General features: G+C 39.9%; 1 protein-coding gene across 2 annotated transcripts; it reads right to left on the bottom strand.

Annotated features, from left to right (window-relative positions):
- Positions 1–230: 230 nt before the first annotated feature.
- Positions 231–18,018, bottom strand: scinlb (scinderin like b). Of its 2 annotated transcripts, none has more exons than XM_074650781.1 (17): positions 17,885–18,018; positions 14,948–15,135; positions 13,503–13,657; positions 10,491–10,652; positions 9,509–9,658; positions 8,899–8,997; positions 7,620–7,752; positions 7,308–7,396; positions 6,985–7,200; positions 6,760–6,890; positions 6,520–6,610; positions 4,614–4,784; positions 4,346–4,520; positions 2,701–2,816; positions 2,483–2,560; positions 2,298–2,358; positions 231–1,010 (listed from the first exon to the last, which is right to left on the bottom strand). In XM_074650781.1, the coding sequence occupies exons 2-17, from the start codon at positions 15,126–15,128 to the stop codon at positions 847–849; spliced, it is 2,172 nt and encodes a 723-aa protein (XP_074506882.1). In that variant the 5' UTR covers positions 15,129–15,135; positions 17,885–18,018; the 3' UTR covers positions 231–846. The 2 variants fall into 2 exon arrangements, with proteins under 2 accessions (XP_074506882.1, XP_074506883.1); XM_074650782.1 differs by having other exon boundaries at positions 8,908–8,997.
- Positions 18,019–19,641: the final 1,623 nt, after the last annotated feature.

The following is a 19,641-nucleotide window of genomic DNA, read 5'->3' as shown; positions in this document are numbered from 1 at the left end:
GAGCTTTCATGTCTTCCTCCTACTTAGACAGATGCTGCGAGCTGCAACCAGATCCCATTCTCTCTTCCCCGAGAGAGAAACTTAGTGAGAGAGCCGGCTGATAAACCTTCTGACATGTTTCTGTACGTTTTATTCAAATTATAAATGCTGGAGGAAGTGCAGAATGTGGACATTTCATAGGATTAATTAGATATTTTAGCCTTGAAAAACGTTCAAATAGAAAACACAGGTTTGAAATACTGGGAGTTTTATTTAAAAGCCATCCATTTGAGCATTTCAGGGCCAAGTAATAAAAACAAACGGACACACATACATACCGCTGTACACCTTTTAAAATTCACAAGCAAAGAATATGATAAAAAAAATGCAGCATGCATCGTCTAGTCAGTGTACAATATTCCTAAAACAAAACCCATGTAGACACAGCATAGCAATGGAGTAAACTAGTTCTGTCTGGCATTATGAAGACTGTGAAAACAGACAGAAAGGAAAAGCATGATGGTGCAGAGAGGAACACAGGATATGTCTAAAATGGCTTAATTTCCTATTTTTTCTATTCATATTAGGGGCTTATAGAGAAAGACGTGAAGGCGACAAGCTGTTGGATGCAACAGATCAATAAACCACTTCTATCAATTAAAGACTACAGGAAGTCATCTGACCACTGATGTGATGCATTCCTGTTTATAAAGTCTGATGTGCTGCATACCGTGAGGCTTGAGGCAGCCATTCAACCTGATAAAACAGTGAGAACGTTGGTTTTGGCACTTAGGAACTGGAGTTAAGATAAACAAAAATAGGCAATAGCAGGACAGCTAAGGAGTCAGACTGGTAGAGAGAGAGCCTTTAGCTGAAACGGGCACGGATTCTGTCCATTGGATCCACCTCCCACATCTTGGGATCCCAGGCCTGGAACCAGCCAGTGAAGGTCGGAGGCTCTGCTCCCTGTTTGATGGTGGTGATGGGCAGTCCACTGCGACCAGACGGGTCAGAGTCCACATATTCTTTTGCTGCGCGACAAGAAGTAGATATAAGGAAGGATAGACACGGAGACAGAAAGTGAGAATATGTAAAAGTCTAACAGCAAAACTTTGCAGACTTTAAATACAGATTAATACAGATATGAATTAGTCCAAAGACGCTAAAAAGCTCCGCAGAGCTGAGGAGAACTACAGTCAGGAGATTCTCTGTGAGTTCGTCACTATGAGCGACACCTTTCAAATTATACTTTTTTTTTTCCATTGTTATTATAAAAATATAGATAAACTTCATTTTACAGGTTTCAGGGTAATTAGGTGATAATTAGCAAGTAACTTATTTGAAATTTCTTTGGAATTACTGACAAATTACCCCAATATTTACCTAAAAAATTATCGAAAATTACTTTATTATAAACATTATTTAATATATATATGCTGAAATAATATATAATTGCATGTCTCCCCCCCCCCCCCCCCCCCTCTCCCCTGCCTTTCCTGTCTGTCTCTTTCACAAATCTAATTTAAAAATGTAATACTTATTGGAGGTGAGCTCATTGTTTATAAGTCACACTTAATTATAATACTAATTTAAAAGGATTGTTCTACTTTCCATAAAATCAATGTGCCATGTTTGTGTTTAAGAATAATTTGTGGTAACACATCATTTTACATGTCCGCAAATTTCATGGTAATTAGGTGATAATTAGCAAGTAACCTATTTGAAATTTCTTTGGAATTACTGCCAAATTACCCCAATATTTACCTCAAAATTGATCAAAAATGACTTTGTTTTGCTGTCTTGACTTGGGACTTGACTCTGGACTTTTATTATTATTATTATTTTATATCTATTATAAACATTATTTAATAATTATATTCCGCTATTTCCCTGAATCATGACATTAGCTACCAGGTTGTGTAGACAATAAGTCACACAATGGTGAGATTTGTGCCTGATCAGAAGTGTCTTCTATTAGTTTAGGTTTTCCACCTCCGATGAAGAGCAGCGAACAGCCGCTTCTCAAGCCTAAGGACCCTATTTTAACCATTATATGCTATTTCAGCATACAATTATTAAATAATGTTTATAATAAAGTAATTTTCGATACATTTTGAGGTAAATATTGGGATGATTTGGCAGTAGTTCCAAATAAATTTCAAATAGGTTACTATGAAATTTGCGGACCTGTAAAATGAAGTGTTACCCTTTAATTAAACCTCGAGTCTACAGTGCTTTCTGGAAGCAAGTATCTGACGTAAGACACGTATGATCTGTGTGGAACATTTGTTTCTTCCTTTAGGGTTCATGCTACAAACCTATTTTGGGAGCTCCGGTCTTTTCCTCTTTATTAGCCTCGTTGCCGACCCAAAGGAAGATCTACAGGGAAGAGAAACACACTCAGTCACTCAAATAGTCTCCAGCTACGCAGAGTTTTAAGAGTATGTATGCCTCCATGTAATGTGTGGAGTCTCTAATGGTGATGATAAAGAGCTCATCTTACCTGGTCCCAGGTATCCAGGAGCATGACATCATCAGTGGCCAGTTCTGCCTGAGTGAAGTCCCCTGGTACTTCTTCAACCTGATGGACACAGCAGAAAAAAACTCAGACTGTAGATTTACACAATATTAAGATGACTGTGTTGACAAGGTAAACCAAATAAAATGTTCTACATCTTTCTGTAATAACAAAAACAAATTGTGCTCTTTCATTTCACTCACACTTAGTCTTCCAGTTTTGTTGGAGCAGCCGAACAGACGTGGGGGTTTGACCGTGTTCTGCAGACTCTTGGAGGTCTGATAAGCCTTCTTGCCACCGAGAGCAGACCAGAAATCAGCTGGGAGAGAAGAAAATACAATATCCATCAGCTCCAATTAGTTTGTCCTATATTTGGTGTTTTTTCTTTTGTTGGAACAGGAAGTGAATCACGTCCTCCCCCGAAGAATGACGCCGCTGCTTTTTGGGCCAGTCAGTGATTTTTAGACGCATGACTCAGACGCAGTTAGGACCTTTCAAGTCTAATACTTCATTAGGACATTTTTTAACAACAAAACAGAGTTGAGCTGCTTTTATGTGAACAAGTAGACCAACGACTTAGATAAAGTATAGACTGTATATAAGAAGTGGAAATAGTTACCATGACGTCACCCATTGGTTTGTGGACTGTCGCCATCTGGGTTTTTTGCAACCAGAAGTGACGGAGGAGCTAATGTTGTGTTCCATTTGAACTGGGAAGTCAGAATTTCCAAGTTCCCAGTCGGGAATTTCCACTGGAACGCCCCCCTGAAGTCGGATTTCCAACTCGGAAAGTCGGACGAACCTCACCCCGACCTCAATATCCAACATGGTTGCGCCGTGCATCAACAGTAAAAACAGTTGTAGTAAATACTGTTTATTAGCACTTCTGTCTTATTTGTGTCTCATTAAATCAGTCGTACACACAGTACTTCTTTCTGTGGACTTGTTGCAACGGTGTTTGTATGCGCAAAATACCGGCGTAATGCATTATAATCAACTAGTATTGCTAATAATGGCTAACCTGGCGCGAGCAAACCCCATTAAATTTTCTGACGTGTTGTACTAGAATGCCGTCAACTCTGGTGTGACGTCATTCCCAGTTGCAACATCTGATTTCCGAGATATATGGAACGCAGCATAAGTACAACCGAACGCTGAATAAAGTAATTTCTAGGCAACCAAAAAAGGTAATAATTAACTTTAATGAACTGAATACACACTGTGAAGTCGAAAACAGGGACAACTCCCAGACCGGACAACGCCATGGTAGCGACCTGTCAATCACAAGGTAGCCACGCCCCAAAGTATATCCTGCTTTATGGTCTATTTGACTCTAAATGGGACCATAATTTACTAAATGAACATCATGCTGTATTGAAGAAGACTTGAAACTAGCGATTGAGAACATAAACTTATATTTACAACGTTTACTGAGGTAATAAATCAAGTGAGAAGTAGGCTCATTTTCTCATAGACTTCTACACAATCAGACTTCTTTTTGCAACCAGAGGAGTCGCCCCCTGCTGGCTATTAGAAAGAATGTAAGGTTAAGGCACTTCTGCATTGGCTTCACTTTTCAGACCCTGAGGTTTTCCATTGGTTATAATTGATTTACATATAACTTTTGACTTTAAAATACTGCAAAGCCATTAGACTACTGAGTATAATGATGATGCATCCTCCCTCCGTAATTGTCAAAATCAGACGCCCTAAAGTATCCTCGTAGAGCAGATAAATAAAGCAAAAGGCATCCTGACCGATCATCCCCCAGTTTATTTTAATGGGGGATAAGTATTAAGTAACAACCTCTTATAACATACAATATATTGGTCCTCAGAGGACACCCACCTGGCTCCTTGCCCTCTGCCACCTGGCTGGGACTGCCACCCAGGCTGACCACCACATGCTTGGCAGCCTCCATCTCCTCGTCACTGGCACCCACGCCCCGCCACACATACAAGGCGCTCTGGGACTTCAGGACAAACACGTCGTTGGTGTTCAGACTGGACGCAGAGACCTCGACCTGAGGGAGACGCATGTAGACAGGTAAGAGGTGGAAAATCGAGGATGTGACAACAACACAACGTCTTCATGTGCTGCCTGGCAGACGGCTAACCTCCACGGCCCGGGTGGCGCCGGATGAGCTCTGGCGGATGTGGAAGAGGCGAGTGTTGCCAGTTTGCGACTGTCCACCTTTGCGTGACGTTCCCCCGATGTGGATGATCATGGGTTTGCCCTGGAACAGGCTCATCAGGTGTGGAGGCTCCTGGCCCTGAGTCACTCTCACCTAGGGATGATAAAAATCATTCACCATGAAGGTTGAATAGAAATATTGTATTTCAGCATATCCAGTAATATCAACAGTCTGTATGTCTAACTAACAGGAAGCATATATGAAGATTTAAAGGACCAGGCCAATATGTTTACAAATGTATACTTTACATTTTTTTGCTGACTATTATTGAATGCATTTGCTTCCTTTTCAGCAGCCTTTGGTTTCCATTCATTTCTGTGTAATCTGAAATTAGCGTGAAGTTTTGTCAATGCAACATTATCACTGTCTGCAAGCTAATGCAGTTAAAGTAAACACTTATATCAAAAATTGACATAAAGTAATGCAGACTTGATGACTGTGATGCATTACACAACTTTCCATACAGTATCATACACATAAAGAAATACAGAAATCAATCAAGTGCATTCAATTTCTCTCAAGCACAGCCGTTGGTCCACAAACGCTACCTGTGATTTCAACTACATGTACTTTGTAGGAAATGGACTAATATACAAAACCACCTTTACGCTATTTTAAGGAAATAAATTTATAAAATAAGACATGTCTGAAACTGTTTGATGTCGTCATAATCGGCGAGGCTTTGCCTTTTAATAATCACTGACCAAGGGTCAAGACTATGTTTTGATGCCTACATCACTGGGATAGTACGACGGAGTATTAGGGCCACATTGAGGGAAAAAAATAATCGGAGATTTCGAGAATAAAGTCATAATATTATGAGTAAAAAGTTGTGATTTAATGAGAATAAAGTCATACTATTTTAAAAAAAAAAAAGAAAAAAATCGGAATATTACGAGAATAACGTCATAACTTTACTTAACTAAACTTCTGATTTTATTCTCATAATATTATGAGTTTTTTTCCTTGTAAACTTATGACTTTATTCTCATATTACTACGACTTTTTTCTCTTAAACTTATGACTTTATTCTCAAAATCTAAATTGTTATTTTTTTTCTCAATGTCGCCCTAATACTCCATCGTAGGAGAGTATCAACAATAAAATATATAATAAAAATTTTTTTAGTACACATATTTTAGTAGGTGATGTGGCAGCACTTGACTGTTGTTATGACTATGAAGATGTTGTAAATCCTGAAATGATTGTGTGGTATGTATACAGTAGAAGTGCACTAGTTTGAGTATCAAAATATGAACAATACAGCGACACTGCCCTCTGCTGGTTGGTTGTTTGTCATGGTAGAAGAGTGAAGTTATTACTGTGATTGTTGATCTTGGTCAGTTGTACTCTATCCTCCGTAATAATTTGGTTTAATAGATTTGAGAAGCTGAACCCTCATTAGCCCTAAAAGTTAGTTTTTCCACAGCGCTGTTATGGTGAGGGAGACAGGTTAAACTATAAACTATACTATAAAACAACTATGTACAAGTTCTGTACAAAGTTTAATGAGCTAATTAATAAGAAGGTAAACATTATATGTTAGTGGCTGTAACTTCTTACTCAACTTCCACAATCTTCTTGTTATATTCAGAGAAGTTGAGCAACTGTACCTTTGTCTATTCATGTCAGCTTCTAGAAAAAAAAAAACTGCTAACATAATTACTGCTGACACTAAATGCATCACTTTTATTATTCCTTTAACACCCTTGAGTCACAGCTAAGTCTGGTGTTTATTTTGTCATATTGGGGATTACTATGGGACTGTTCAGAATGAGAACGTGTTTTTACATGTGCTGTAGAGGTGAGCGGTGTGTTAAACTCTAACCTGAACCGGGGATCCTCCCATTGAGTCATCCAGCTTCACTGTGAGGAACGCCGAAGCTGCCAGTTCATCCTGTGTGCACTTCAGCCCCTGCCTGACACAGTAACACACACAGTCTGAGTACAATCAGGTCAGTAATTTACTGGTGTGTGTGTGTGTGGTTATAGACTGGGTGGGGTAATGTGTCATACTCTATTACACAAATTATACGTGTTTATATGGATCTTTTTTCATTTTACCCACCAGGTGTAAATGATGTGTTGCTCGCGGCCTCCCAGTCTGTAGCTGTAGAGGATGAGGTAACAGTCTCCACCGTAGAAGTGACCGTAGTTGGAAGGATCCACGGGCACCTTGTCACCCTCAACACGCCAAATCTGAAAGCCAGACCACAAACTGTTTTTCCCAACCTCACCACACTACTTTTATCTAAGTCTTTTTTTCCTTCTTTTTTTTTAAACACACTCGTACCTGGACCTTGCCCTGGCCATCATCCACCATGCCGTGCTGGGCTGCCATGGCCTTGTTGGAGTGCAGGGAGCCGGCATCGAAGGGCACCTGCTCCACTCTGGCTATGCTGCCGATGGTGTAGGCCTTACTGGGGCCTGTGGTCTGGTCTTTGTCCCTCCAGTCACTGAAGAACTGCTTAAACATGGTCGTCTCAGCTCCCGCAGGAAGTACTTGGATCTGTAAGGGAAAGAGGTCAAAGAGGGTTTTTTAAAAATGTCTGCTAATTACGTGAAAACAAGATGCTTTTTGTTTTTTTGAGTGTTTATGCAGATGTCAGCGTTTACCTGTGTCTTATTGGAGTATCCCTTGTCTTTGATGAACTGCTGGCCCGCTGACATGGCTGCTTTACGCTCTGCCATGTTGGCCTTGGGACCTGGTTGGAGTCAGATAAGACACGACACGATGAGAAGGTCATAATTCTCAAAAACATGGTGCAAGTTGACTCTCCCTTTAAGAGAGAGAATCTATGTAATAAACTACCTAGTGAATATTGTTTTTCAAGTAGAATTTCTGCAGAAAACAACAGTGGTGAGGACAGCGAAAAACGCTACTGCTCATTTTCTGCCGTGTCATTGAGTCTGTAATGCTGTCGTCACCTTTCCAAACAAAGATGTTCTTGTCCACCCCGTTGTCCAGGATGTAGCACTCCTCGGGAGACAACATGGCCTGTTTGAAGGGACTGGACGGAGCCACGGACGACACCTTCATGGCGCCAGAGGCATCAGAGATCTACGACGTAGAGGGACAGCATCAGCTACCAGCTCGGTTCTCAAAGTGTCAGTTCTTCAACAGCCTCAAAACATCTTCATTTGTTACAATATTCAAACTTATTTTTTCGGAAATGCATATTTTTAAGGTCCTATTTTGTTGTTGTAGAATGTAGACATGTGTTTCCAAAACATTTTTTCTGGGGACCCACTTTATAAAAATGACAAACCATTGTGACCCAATTCACAACAGGCGTTTATCTTTAAATCGTGAGCAAATTTGTGCGTAAATGAACCATTTTTACCGCCATTTCCGCATCACCTTATATTATCTTGAATAGGTAAACCAGTCATTTCGAAGAGATATACGTTTGATAAATCCCAACTTTGTTTTATGCATGTGTTATTGAAAATATATACACATGTTAAATACTTTATAAATGAGAATAAGAGTTAACAGTTTTTTTCCCTCTCATCAGTAAAACAAACAGAATGTACGCTAGCTTTTTTTATACATTCAATGCTATAATGAGGCTACAATTATCAGAACAATACGAACATTCGAGGTCCCTCATGTGGCTCAAAGGTGTACTACACATATAAATGTTAAATTAAAAAATTACAGGAGAAATTCTGCAAATGTACTTGGCGACCCTGATAAAAATCTCCTGCGACCCACCTGCGGGTCCCGACCCAGTCTTTGGGAATGACTGGTGTAGTTTTATCATATGAGCTACATACATATTTATGTTATGCAGTCCTCAAACTTGATTTTAGAAAGTCATGCTCAGTGACTCATAAAGCAATAAATAATTCAAATATGCAGACATCTTTGCAATTCATTTGGACTTGATCCCAGCTATCATTGTCAAGTTTTGTTCTTCAAATCAGCACCACGAGAATGCAGCACAATCTTTCCACAATTATCAGATTATATTTCAAATCCCACTTTAGTGAAACATCCTTTCACAGTGTGAGTTATACAATCTTATTTGCCACCCAGAAATCAAAGTCTCTCTCTCTCTCTCTTTCTCTCTCATGCATATATATATATATTTATATATATAAATTATATATATATAGATATATATATACACATTATATATACTGTATATATACAGTATATATAATGCAGTAAATGAGTGTAATATAACTGGCTGTCACTTACGTCACTCACCATGTAGAGGGCACCCTTCTTCCTGTTGGAGGTGTCCACCTTTTCATCATCTGGAGTCGAGGGTGCGATGGTGGGTTTGGGTCCCAGAGCCTACACAACCACAGGAATGGATCATTGTTCTCCTCTTTATGTCTCCTAATTATCACTTGTGCTCCAAGAAACAACAAAATGTTTTTATACGCAGACAAAGACACGACAAATTGTCGGATAGTGATTTGTTTTGTAGACCAGGTTCTATAACTTTTTCTCAGATTAAAAAAAGATGTTGTTGAATTTAAAGTATATTCTGTGAACCACTCCCCTCCTCTCTCTCTCTCTCTCTCTCTCTCTCTTTAGGCCTCTGTGGAGTTTACCCTCCTCTCTTGTTGTAAAGGAAGTGTTTACAATGCCGCCTTGGCACACAGTTGGCATATGAGCAGCGCATTACAAAGGACAGCATTGTGTCCACTCGTTCCCACGCTGACTAAACACATCAAAAACACTTATAGCTTCTGCTCACGAGAAGTGATAACCTTTGGGGTGAAAGCTTCGGTGTGTGTGTGTGGCTGAGATTCACCAGGAGAGGAATGTGTGTGTGTGGACGTGAAATTGTGTGTGTCACCTCTATGATTGCCGCCGGCTCTTCCCCCTCCTCCACCATGTGCAGTTTGGCTCTGCCGTTTCTCTCATTATCTCTGATGTCGATGCCGACACCGGAGGCCTTCAGCCTCTCGAAGCGGTTACACTCGCTGCCGCACCACTGATAGACGTCCTGCAGGAGAGGAAAAAAGACAGGACATGGATGATAAAGTTATTATCCTTAATAGATTTAGATTTCAGTTTCGGTAACAGCAAGTTTGGTTTAATACTCTCAGAACTTCATATTCAAGAGAAGAGCAACTGATGCATCTGTTTTCAGGGCAGACAAACCAACTTGATTTGTTTTAATGACGAAGTGTCAGTGTCAACAAAAAACTAGAACAAAACGAAGATTTGCATATAAGAAACATTTCAGGGTTGACTGCCGTGGTGAAAAAAACACGTTAACATTTTGACCAGTACGGCTCACACGATGACAAAACTACTTTTCATTTTGGTGGCCAATTTACTGAAACAATAACTAGGTTTTGAAGCATGAATGAAATGTTTTGGGTGAGTTACTACATTTTGCAGACATGCAGTAGATTTGTGATGTCCAATAAAACAGTTGTGACAATTACACTTCAAAAAATTAGACAAAGCGATTGAGAAAAACTGTAAGAATCAAGTTGCAAGACTTTCAGAGTAAACAAATGTATTACAGTGCAGATATATGAAAGTATAGTACGTGAGCTATGTCATTACTACTATGACAGACACAATAAGTATATAGATAGATAGATAGATGGATGGATGGATGGATGGATGGATGGATGGATGGATGGATGGATGGATGGATGGATAGATAGATAGATAGATAGATAGATAGATAGATAGATAGATAGATAGATAGATAGATAGATAGATAGATAGATAGATAGATAGATAGATAGATAGATAAATGGATAGATAGATAGATAGATAGATATATAGATAGATAGATAGATAGATAAAACCCAGCTCACCTTGCCCAGGTCAACAATGAAGCAGTCTCCCTTGTTGAAGCTGGCCCAGGACATATCCACCTCTGTTGCTCTGATGGCCCTCCGACCCTTGATGTGCAGCAGGCGCTTCACGTTCATGTCGTTGGTCACCACATGCTGGAAACCTGAGGCCACGCCCCCTCGCTGTGAGAGAAAAATAACAATTTCAGTGAGGTTATATAAAGGGAAAACTTTCCTAAAACCTCAACTACATTTGACATGTGTACATAAACACAGTTAACGGAAGAAAACGGCTCAAATCTTACATCATGTGCACAATTTTGGTTTACAACCACCACATGTACCAAATAAGGAGTCTGAGGCAGGATGTGAGGAGACAGATGATTTCATAAGAGCTCAACATTTACTGCACAGTGAGGGTAAAATGAGTTCAACACAACACCGTAAAAAACCTCAATAGGCAAAAGGGCTGTAAATTGTGCTGCCAAATAATGAGATTACCATGTGCTATAAATCACAGCTAACAAAGCTAATAAACCTTATCGAATGGGGGGGGAAATGAAAGTAACATGATGCCTGCTTCTGGAGAGGAGGATCATGTCTGTTCTGTGAAACAGTGGTGTACCTGGGAGGCAGGATTGTCTCGTAATGTGCCGTCCTTATTGAAGCCATTAAACAAAACAGGTATTTACAAGGCATGCAAATGAATCACTGCAAATGAGCAACAGACACATTGGAGAAAAAGCAATGTGACTGCTTTGATAGTTTGTTTTTAACATGTAGAAATGTACAAATACAAAGAGGGACGTTGTTTTTAAAATGTCTGTTGAGGGCTTAGCATTTACCCACAAAGAGCACAGAGTCTTGTTAGCATTTGGAGGAGTGGGTTCCTCAAAATGGAAACCACAGTCACGCTGTTCATCTTTCTCAAGAGAGAGGCAGTAAAACTTTCCATGGCAACAATGCCGGGCTCTGTTTATTCTAATAGCAGGATTGTTTCCTAACAGTGGAGTTACCAAAACTATGAAGAGATAATGAGGTTTGGTTCTGTGTCTCGCTCTCTTTCTGAAGAACACTGTGTGAGTGTGTCTGAACTTTGTTTCTGCACATATGCAGAGCAGAGTTTTCCATCCTCCCAGCATTTGCAAAAAGCAGTAAACAAGACTTTGGGCTAATTATATCCAACTAGAGCCAGAAGGAGGTTTGGATGGTTTTCATGGCAATGGGAAACAGATGGCTGGTTAAAAAAGTGGCCTCGCTTGTCTTTCAAAAATGTCCTCCTTTGAACAGGGTGGTTGCCTCGGTGACAGTCAGTCAGCCGGGCGGACACACCCTGCCTGGCATATATATATATATATATATATATATGCTGTGATTCCATTCACAGACTACGTTGTACTGTATATGTGCCGTTAAATGCATGGTGTATTCTCTTTCAAGGTAACATAAAATGGTCCAAGAAGGAATGCACAAGTTTCTGATTTGATACCACAAGAGATCCTTTCTTAACTAGGTGAGAAGGTGAGAGAGAGAGAGAGAGAGAGAGAGAGAGAGAAACGTTAATGTTGTGTTTCCTCTGAACTTCAGACTCATCAGCTTCACTGTTTGACAAAGTTCATGGGATGCTGACAATCATTAAACCCTCTGTGGGTATATTTAGGCCAGAGAGTCCTGAGACAGATTTTTGTTGTTTATTTTATCATCATAACTTTCACTGTTTATGCTGTAAGAAATTATACTGTAACCTCTTTATTGCTCACTTTATATTTTATAGCGTGTGTTTTTAAACTGCAGACTGAAAACACCATAGAAACATTGCTTTAAAGTTGACTTATTTATGCAGTCATTAACCTAGAGCAATGGTGCAACCCTTTTTTATTGTAAATCTTTAATACACAGCAATGTCTACAGTACTTGTGACCACTCTATAGGGGCTGCAACTAACGATTATTTTCATTGTTGTTAATCCTTCTATTATTTTTCCGATTAATCGATTAGTTGTTTGGTCGATAAAATGGTGAAAAATGTTGATCAGTGTTTCCCAAAGCCCAAGATGACGTCCTCAAATGTCTTGTTTTGTCCACAACTCAAAGATATTCAGTTTACTGTCATAGAGGAGTAAAGAAACCAGAAAATATTCACATTTAAGAAGCTGAATCAGAGAATTTGATTATTTTTTCTTAAAGAATTCCTCACAACAATTATCAAAATAATTGACGATTAATTTAATAGTTGACAAGAAGTCGATTAATTGTTGCAGCTCTAGACCACATGGGGCATCTGTATGAATTCTGAGCAGTTCACAAACACTTTTCTTTGAATCATTTTTATAGGCCTAAAGAGGTAAAACCACTGGGCTATCTCCGGGGTCTGAGAAGTGAAGCCCAATGCTGAAGTGCCTTAAACTTGCATTCTCTCTAACAGCCAGCAGGGGGCGACTCCTCTGGTTGCAACAAGAAGTCTGATTTTATAGAAGTCTATGAGAAAATGACCCTTCTTCTCACTTGATTTATTACCTCAGTAAACATCGTAAACATGAGTTTATGGTCTCAATTTCTAGTTTCAAGTCTTCTTCAATACAGCATTTAGTAAATTATGGCTCCATTTAGAGTCAAATAGACCATAAAGCAGGGTATGCTTTAGGGCGTGGCTACCTTGTGATTGACAGGTCGCTACCACGGCGTTGTCCGGTCTGGGAGTTGTCCTTGTTTTCATCTTACAACTTTAACCCTTTCACAGTGTGTTTTCAGTTCATGAAAGTTAATATTAACATTTTGGTCGCCTGAAAATGTCTTATTCGGCGTTCGGTCTTACTTAGCTCCACCCTCTCGTATCACTTCTGGTTGCAAAAAACCAAGATGGCAACGGCCAAATGCCAAACTCGAGGCTTCAAAATGACTATGTCCACTTCTTATATACAGTCTATGGGTAAAACTGTAAAGTATTTCAAAAGAAATAAGACTTGAGACACTTTTCATTCAGAAAGCAACCCCACCCGTCTGAACTTGTCTCTGCCGTACAGTGAATCCTCACCTGGTACTTGAGTCCTGACTTGAAGTACCCCAGGAAGGTGTTGGATTCACAGTTCTGCAGCTCCCTGTACTGCACAGGCCCGCCACCCAGGAAGTCATCCAGCTGTGTGGAAAAGATGGCAACCGCTCCACTCTCATCCTGCGAACACTCGTCCCCTGAAGGGAAAGAGACATTTGTAGTCAAACTAGTCTTTTTGCGTGTTCTTTTCACACTCTAATTGCATCACATGGATGCTCAAGGGTCGAGTTTTCTCACAAAAACATTTGGTTATTTTACATTAGCAGAGAAAACTGCAGCACTTAAGTTTTGAGCGGGGACCTTATGGGACCTCTGAGTCAGGACTGGAGGCTTTGAATCACATCAACCACATTTGCAGCAGAGCCGTCGCTTAGCATCCTGCTATTACTGTTAGATGGCACACAACAGGGATAAAACTATTCCATGATTCTACATGACTAACATTGACCTAGACAGAGGGATTAATTAAGTTCTCATGTTATTTAACTACTTCAACATCTGACAGAACTAAAACGTGCGCTGGCGCTGAAGGAGATGAGTTGGCAGGGAACACAACAAACATGCAGGGACTGGTCTCTTGTGGCCTCCGGGGATATTCCAGAAGAGAGTTATGCAGCGGTTTTGTTTAAGTCTCTGTTATTGTTATGTAACTGACAATGTACAGAGCATGAGAACACTTTGCCTTCAATTTAGGATTTTAAATTTGTTGATGTCATTGTTCGCTCTGGGAGAGCAGACTGCGAAGAGAGAGAGAGCTGCGTGGCGAGAAGGAATTTCACAAGCCGGTCTGTCTGACTTTTAGAGAAGAAGATTTCAGCGACTCACTGAGCAGAGGATGTTTCAGCAGTGAGATCAGATACTTGATCTTATCTATAGTCACTTCAGCTATGGGGTAGTAACACCATATGAGTGTCTATCGCTCTGTTAGTCTCATAATACCTCAAGCTTTTTTTAGTGTATTTGCATGCTTTATGGCTTTGGGGACAGTTCCTTTTTAAATTGTTAACATATTACTTTAGTTTGTAACTGATTTCAAGAAGGAAGTGATTACAATGCTGTACCTTTGCACACTTCAAGATTCAATACATTATGGTTATTTAAACAATTTGCTTTGGTGAGCTCACATTATACAAAGCAGAAGCTTCAGGGCATCATTTAACCAATCAGGGAAGTAGTGAAACTATAAAATCACAATTGTCAGACACAATCAGGGGGGCCAAGCGATTGCATTTTGGGAACACGTTGCAGTAAAATGGCTTCTGCTACCTAGTGTGCTAGTGATTATTTCTCAAAAAGGCAATGCAACAGTGTTCCTGTTGTGAAAACAGCATGACAACATCTTTTTTATAAAGCAAGATAAACAGCACACAGATATGTAACATGATGCCCCGTTCTGAAGGTGCACAATATGTATCCATGTGTCTTACCCAGCCACATGTGTATGTTGTATGAAGGAGCCGCGGTGGTGAAGAGCAGCAGGTAGGCGTCCCCGGTGAAGAAGCTGCCATGCAGCGCCTTGGGAACCGGCTTCAGGTCCAGGTTCTCGATACGCCACACCTGCAGCCCCGGCTGCTTTCCGGCACCCACGAACTCCTTATGGGAAACCATGATGGCTCTGAGAGGAAGAGGGAGATGGAGAAAGAGGGAGGAGGAAGAGAGTAAATATGGAGATGCGGGAGGCCAAGAGAGAGACGGAGGAAAAAACAGGGAGTGATTTTAATAGTTTTGCCTTGCAAAACCAAGCCTGAGGACACAGAGGAAGACAAAGAAATGAACACATCAAGAAAATATGAGGAAGTTATTTTTTGGTGTCATCATGTGTTTCTTGAATGCTCCTGTAGAGGTACAGATAGCAGCTGAGAGAGACTAACCCACAGCGGGTTTAAATATAGGCTATGTGTTCAGTTGACAGGAGGCCTCTTACCGTATTTGGGCGTTCAGTGTATAGACTAAACTAGATTAACTAGTTCTTAAACCTGTATTTAGTCATGCATTGCTGCCGTCACATCAGTCAATTGTTCACATGCAGTCGTTGGAGTGATTTTCTTACATGACGTGCATCTGACATTTGAATCTGACAGGTGAAAAAACACTCTTCTCCGTATTTAGTTTTAACATAATCTGAAGGATAAAATGGGTTGGGGAAATTCTCCAACTTGTTGCGGCAGTAAAATCCACTGGAAATTCTCAAAAACGCATCGCAGCAAAGCCTAAAACAAGGCTGAATATTCATGAAAATGTTGAGATTTTGAGAGTTGCTTTGTCCTTTACCCTCTTGGATTCTATTCATTTAAAAGTCCTGTATAAAATGTCATGCAAGTGTCATAGAGAGAAGCTTTTCATAATTTCTTCACTTCTGAAAATAAAGCTTATAAAACCCATAACATTGTCTGAACTCAAGTAGGTTTTTAATAATGGAAACCTGATTGATGCAGGAATTTTGAACTATTATAAGTAGATGTTTAACCTGTAAATCATACTTCTGCCAGCAGGAAAGAGATAACAACTGTACAACACAGCATGACGTACATGAGCTAATTTATTAACTCCCATATCTTGTGTTTTTATAGCATATACAGTATGTAGTGAAAACAAAACTTGATGTTATTGTGTTACTACTGCATGACTGCAGGCCGCTTCAAGAAATGAATCTTGTAAACTAACTGCTGAACTATTCAGTATCACTGAATCTGGCATCCGGAGTCAAAGGAAGTTACATTTAAACAGGACGTATTAAGCTTTTGTGCTTTTTCCCTTTCCTTAAGTGTGTTATATAGTTTTTTGAGCATGTAAAAGATCTGCAAAGTTACAAAGACCACACCAAAGAGAGATACTCTCCCCCACAGAAACACTGCTCCTGAACTGACTGAAACGTCTCGTGTCAAGTCCCGCCTTTTCTTTCCGTAACGTGGTGATGTCATCAAGTAACACATTTGCATAATACCATAGCAGCTAGTTTAGCACGCCCTCAAATAAAACTAGTTAGAGCGGAGCGGAGTCCGAAGAGTTTGGTTCAATTAACCAATCAAAACAGAGTGGGCCGGCTGACCAATCAGAGCAGCCAATATGAGAAAGATAAAGCGTTTTTGAACATTAAATCATGTAAACATGTTCGAGTAGAAATCCAAAATACAAGTATGCACCTGAAAATGAACATAATATGTCCTCTTTAAAATCAATAAACTTCAGATCACGATGAGAGTGAGAGATTATGCAGCTTTACGTTTTCCCCGATTACACAAGAGCCAGATTACAAGTCGGCGTGGCAGCAGGATTATTGCTGCAGCGAGGCTGACGTCCACTGTGATGACACAACGTCCACTTCCTCACTTCTGTCAGACACAGATTTGACACCCTAGACTTTGATCCACCACTGAAACTACACCCTACACCTGCTCATTGTGCATGGTGTATTATTTACACTTAGATTTTAATTAAAGATTACACCAACCAGAGATAATCCAAGCAGTCACACAACATCACCACCACCACCACCACCTGAAGGAGCCATATTATTATTATGGTGGAGTTTGCTCAGCTGTGTGTTTAATGAGCGGCTCAGGTTTCAGCACAGAGAGAGAAAACACCCAGTGGACTTCCTGTAAGAGGCTGATCAATAAATGCTGCATCATGGAACAGACATTGAAATCACTTAGCATCCAATGGATGTTTACTGCAGCACTGTTATAATAATAACACCGGTGTGAAATAATACTGCAGGTCTGTGGGGATGACTGGTGCTGGGAAGAGAAGAGCATCCCTGATGAGTGACTTCATCTAATCTGCTGCTTTCTGCTGACTGGTCAGACTGGAGGAGGGGCTGATGGGAGGTTTCTCTCCTCTATGTAATAGGAGAAGTGCATCTTTAAAAAAATAAAATAGAACAGAAGCAATGATGCTTTCATATTAAGTAGGATTTTATTTACACTATGCACAACCCCTTTTTTTATTTTTTTTAGCATTACATAACGTGAAAATCATCACTTCCTGCACTTCAATCGCATGTTTTTGCACTCTATTTATGTTTTTGCACTCAATCGCATGTTTTTGCAATAGCCTGTGTTTACATAATAAATGGAAACCTTTGTGCTCCCTCTGTTTTTTTGGGCAGCTTTCGCTGGCTGCTGTGACTCAGAGGAGAGAAATGAACGGAGACTTTCCACATCTGGAAAATCACTTCCAAACTTTACAACACGAGTAATAAAAACAAAAAAACATTATTAAATCAGTTAAGAAGGAGAGCTGAGCAAATCCTGCACGATTCATTTAAAAAAAAAAAATCATAAGGCTTAAATCAAAGTCCAGAAAAGTCCCTAAAAGGTGCATTCAATGTCAGTATGTCGACTGGAAGAAAGTGAACTCACAGTTTGCAGGATGAATCACACACAAGAGAGAGGAGAAAGAACCGCTGATGGAGGCTGTAGATGTGGGAGTGAGCTGAGAGTGGAGAGTCTTTATGTTTTAATGTGTTAGGCTAAAAGAGGAGGAGGAGGAAGAGGAAGAGGAAGAGGAGGAGGAGGAGGAGGAGGAGGAGGAGGAGGAGGGAGTGCTCAGGCTGTTCATGTCTGACAGAGGAGAGCCCTGATTGGTCCACAGCAGCAGCAGCAGTGATAAAGATGAGAGAGGACCCTCAGAAAGGATTTTCCTCAAAGATGCATTTGTTGTGATAATTCAGGAGCACACTTTGCTTTTTTTTAAAGTTTTCCCTCTCAGTGTTGTGTGAACTTGACTCTTTGGTTATTTACTGTGCAGATTACAAAGTGTTCAGACAGGGAGGGGAGGGGACAAAGTCCATGAAGTCGTATTTCTTCATGAAGCAGCAGTTGAATCAACAGTGTGTCTGTTTGTCTTCGGCTCAAAACGAATCGTGTGACTGAAGAAATAACATTAAGGAACATCTCCTTTTTAATTTCCTGGTATGCACAACCAACAGGATTAATATTGGGAAAAAATACAGGAAACTGTGGCACCATATAGAAAACTAGTTTAAGATGAATGTTTTAATCTTAAAGGTTTAAAGGTCCCATTTTATGCTCATTTTCAGATTCATGATTGTGTTTTATGTTTCTACTAGAACATGTTTAAATGTTGTAATGTTAAAAAAAAATGTTTTTCTCATACTGTCTGCCTAAATATGCCTGTATCTAGTATATATATAGTATATGTATATAGTATGCCTCTGTCTGAAACGCTCCGTTTTAGTGCATTTCAACGGAACTGCGTTGCTAGGCAACAGCCTGGGTCCATTTTTACTTCCTGTCAGCGGATGACATTCACATATGGTGCCTTCAAATGAAACTTGTGAGCTTGTGTTTACAGCATGGGAAGATATTCTTGGTGTTCAAGTGGTTAAGTCGTGAGAACACCGCTGCTAAACAACAGCAGTATTACTTTCGGTGTCTAGAAGCCACAGAGGCTAACAATTTAGCAACCTAGCAAGCGGGTAACATAATGCAGTAAATGCAAAGACATAATGACAGAGGAAAAAGATGAGGTCGTTGGGAATATCAACATTTTCCTCAGATCTATTATAAAATTATGAAGCAAAACAATATATAACTAAAATTACAACATATTAACTTATTATGCACCGAAAAATTAACTTCCATGGCCTCCGCCTTTTCTCACAACATCAACAAACATGTCACAACTCGTGAACTTGGAGCTTTCAGAAACTTTCCACTGACGAGGTCGTAAATACCACAAGAGGGGGGCGTTGATATGGACTCTTCTTGTAAACAATGTAAATACAACCCCATTTGAAGGCACCAATAGACTGCAACCGGAAATAAACTGGGGCACATTTAGAATGTTTACATTTAAAACTGTGAAATGGTCTAAGTATTGTAAAGTTGTGACATCACAAAGTTACTGAAATCCTGACAGCTTGTTTCAAACGCGCAGTTTCTGAATACGGGCTTTGTGCATTTCTCCGTGGATTGAGCGTTTTGATACTTTCACAGTATTTATTTAGCACTTAAACCTGCTTTATAATTTAAAAAAAAGACTTTAAAATCTCACTTTTTACAATATGTGACCTTTAAAGATTTCTAAAAACCCCTCCAGCAGACATTAGACACCACAAATACCACTAAGAGAGAATGCTAAATATTGACTTTGA

Source organism: Sebastes fasciatus, chromosome 11 (genome assembly GCF_043250625.1).
Source record: "Sebastes fasciatus isolate fSebFas1 chromosome 11, fSebFas1.pri, whole genome shotgun sequence".
Lineage (NCBI taxonomy): Eukaryota > Metazoa > Chordata > Actinopteri > Perciformes > Sebastidae > Sebastes > Sebastes fasciatus.
The sequence above is the reverse complement of the archived record's forward strand: the minus strand, read 5'-3'. Positions and strand labels throughout refer to the sequence as shown.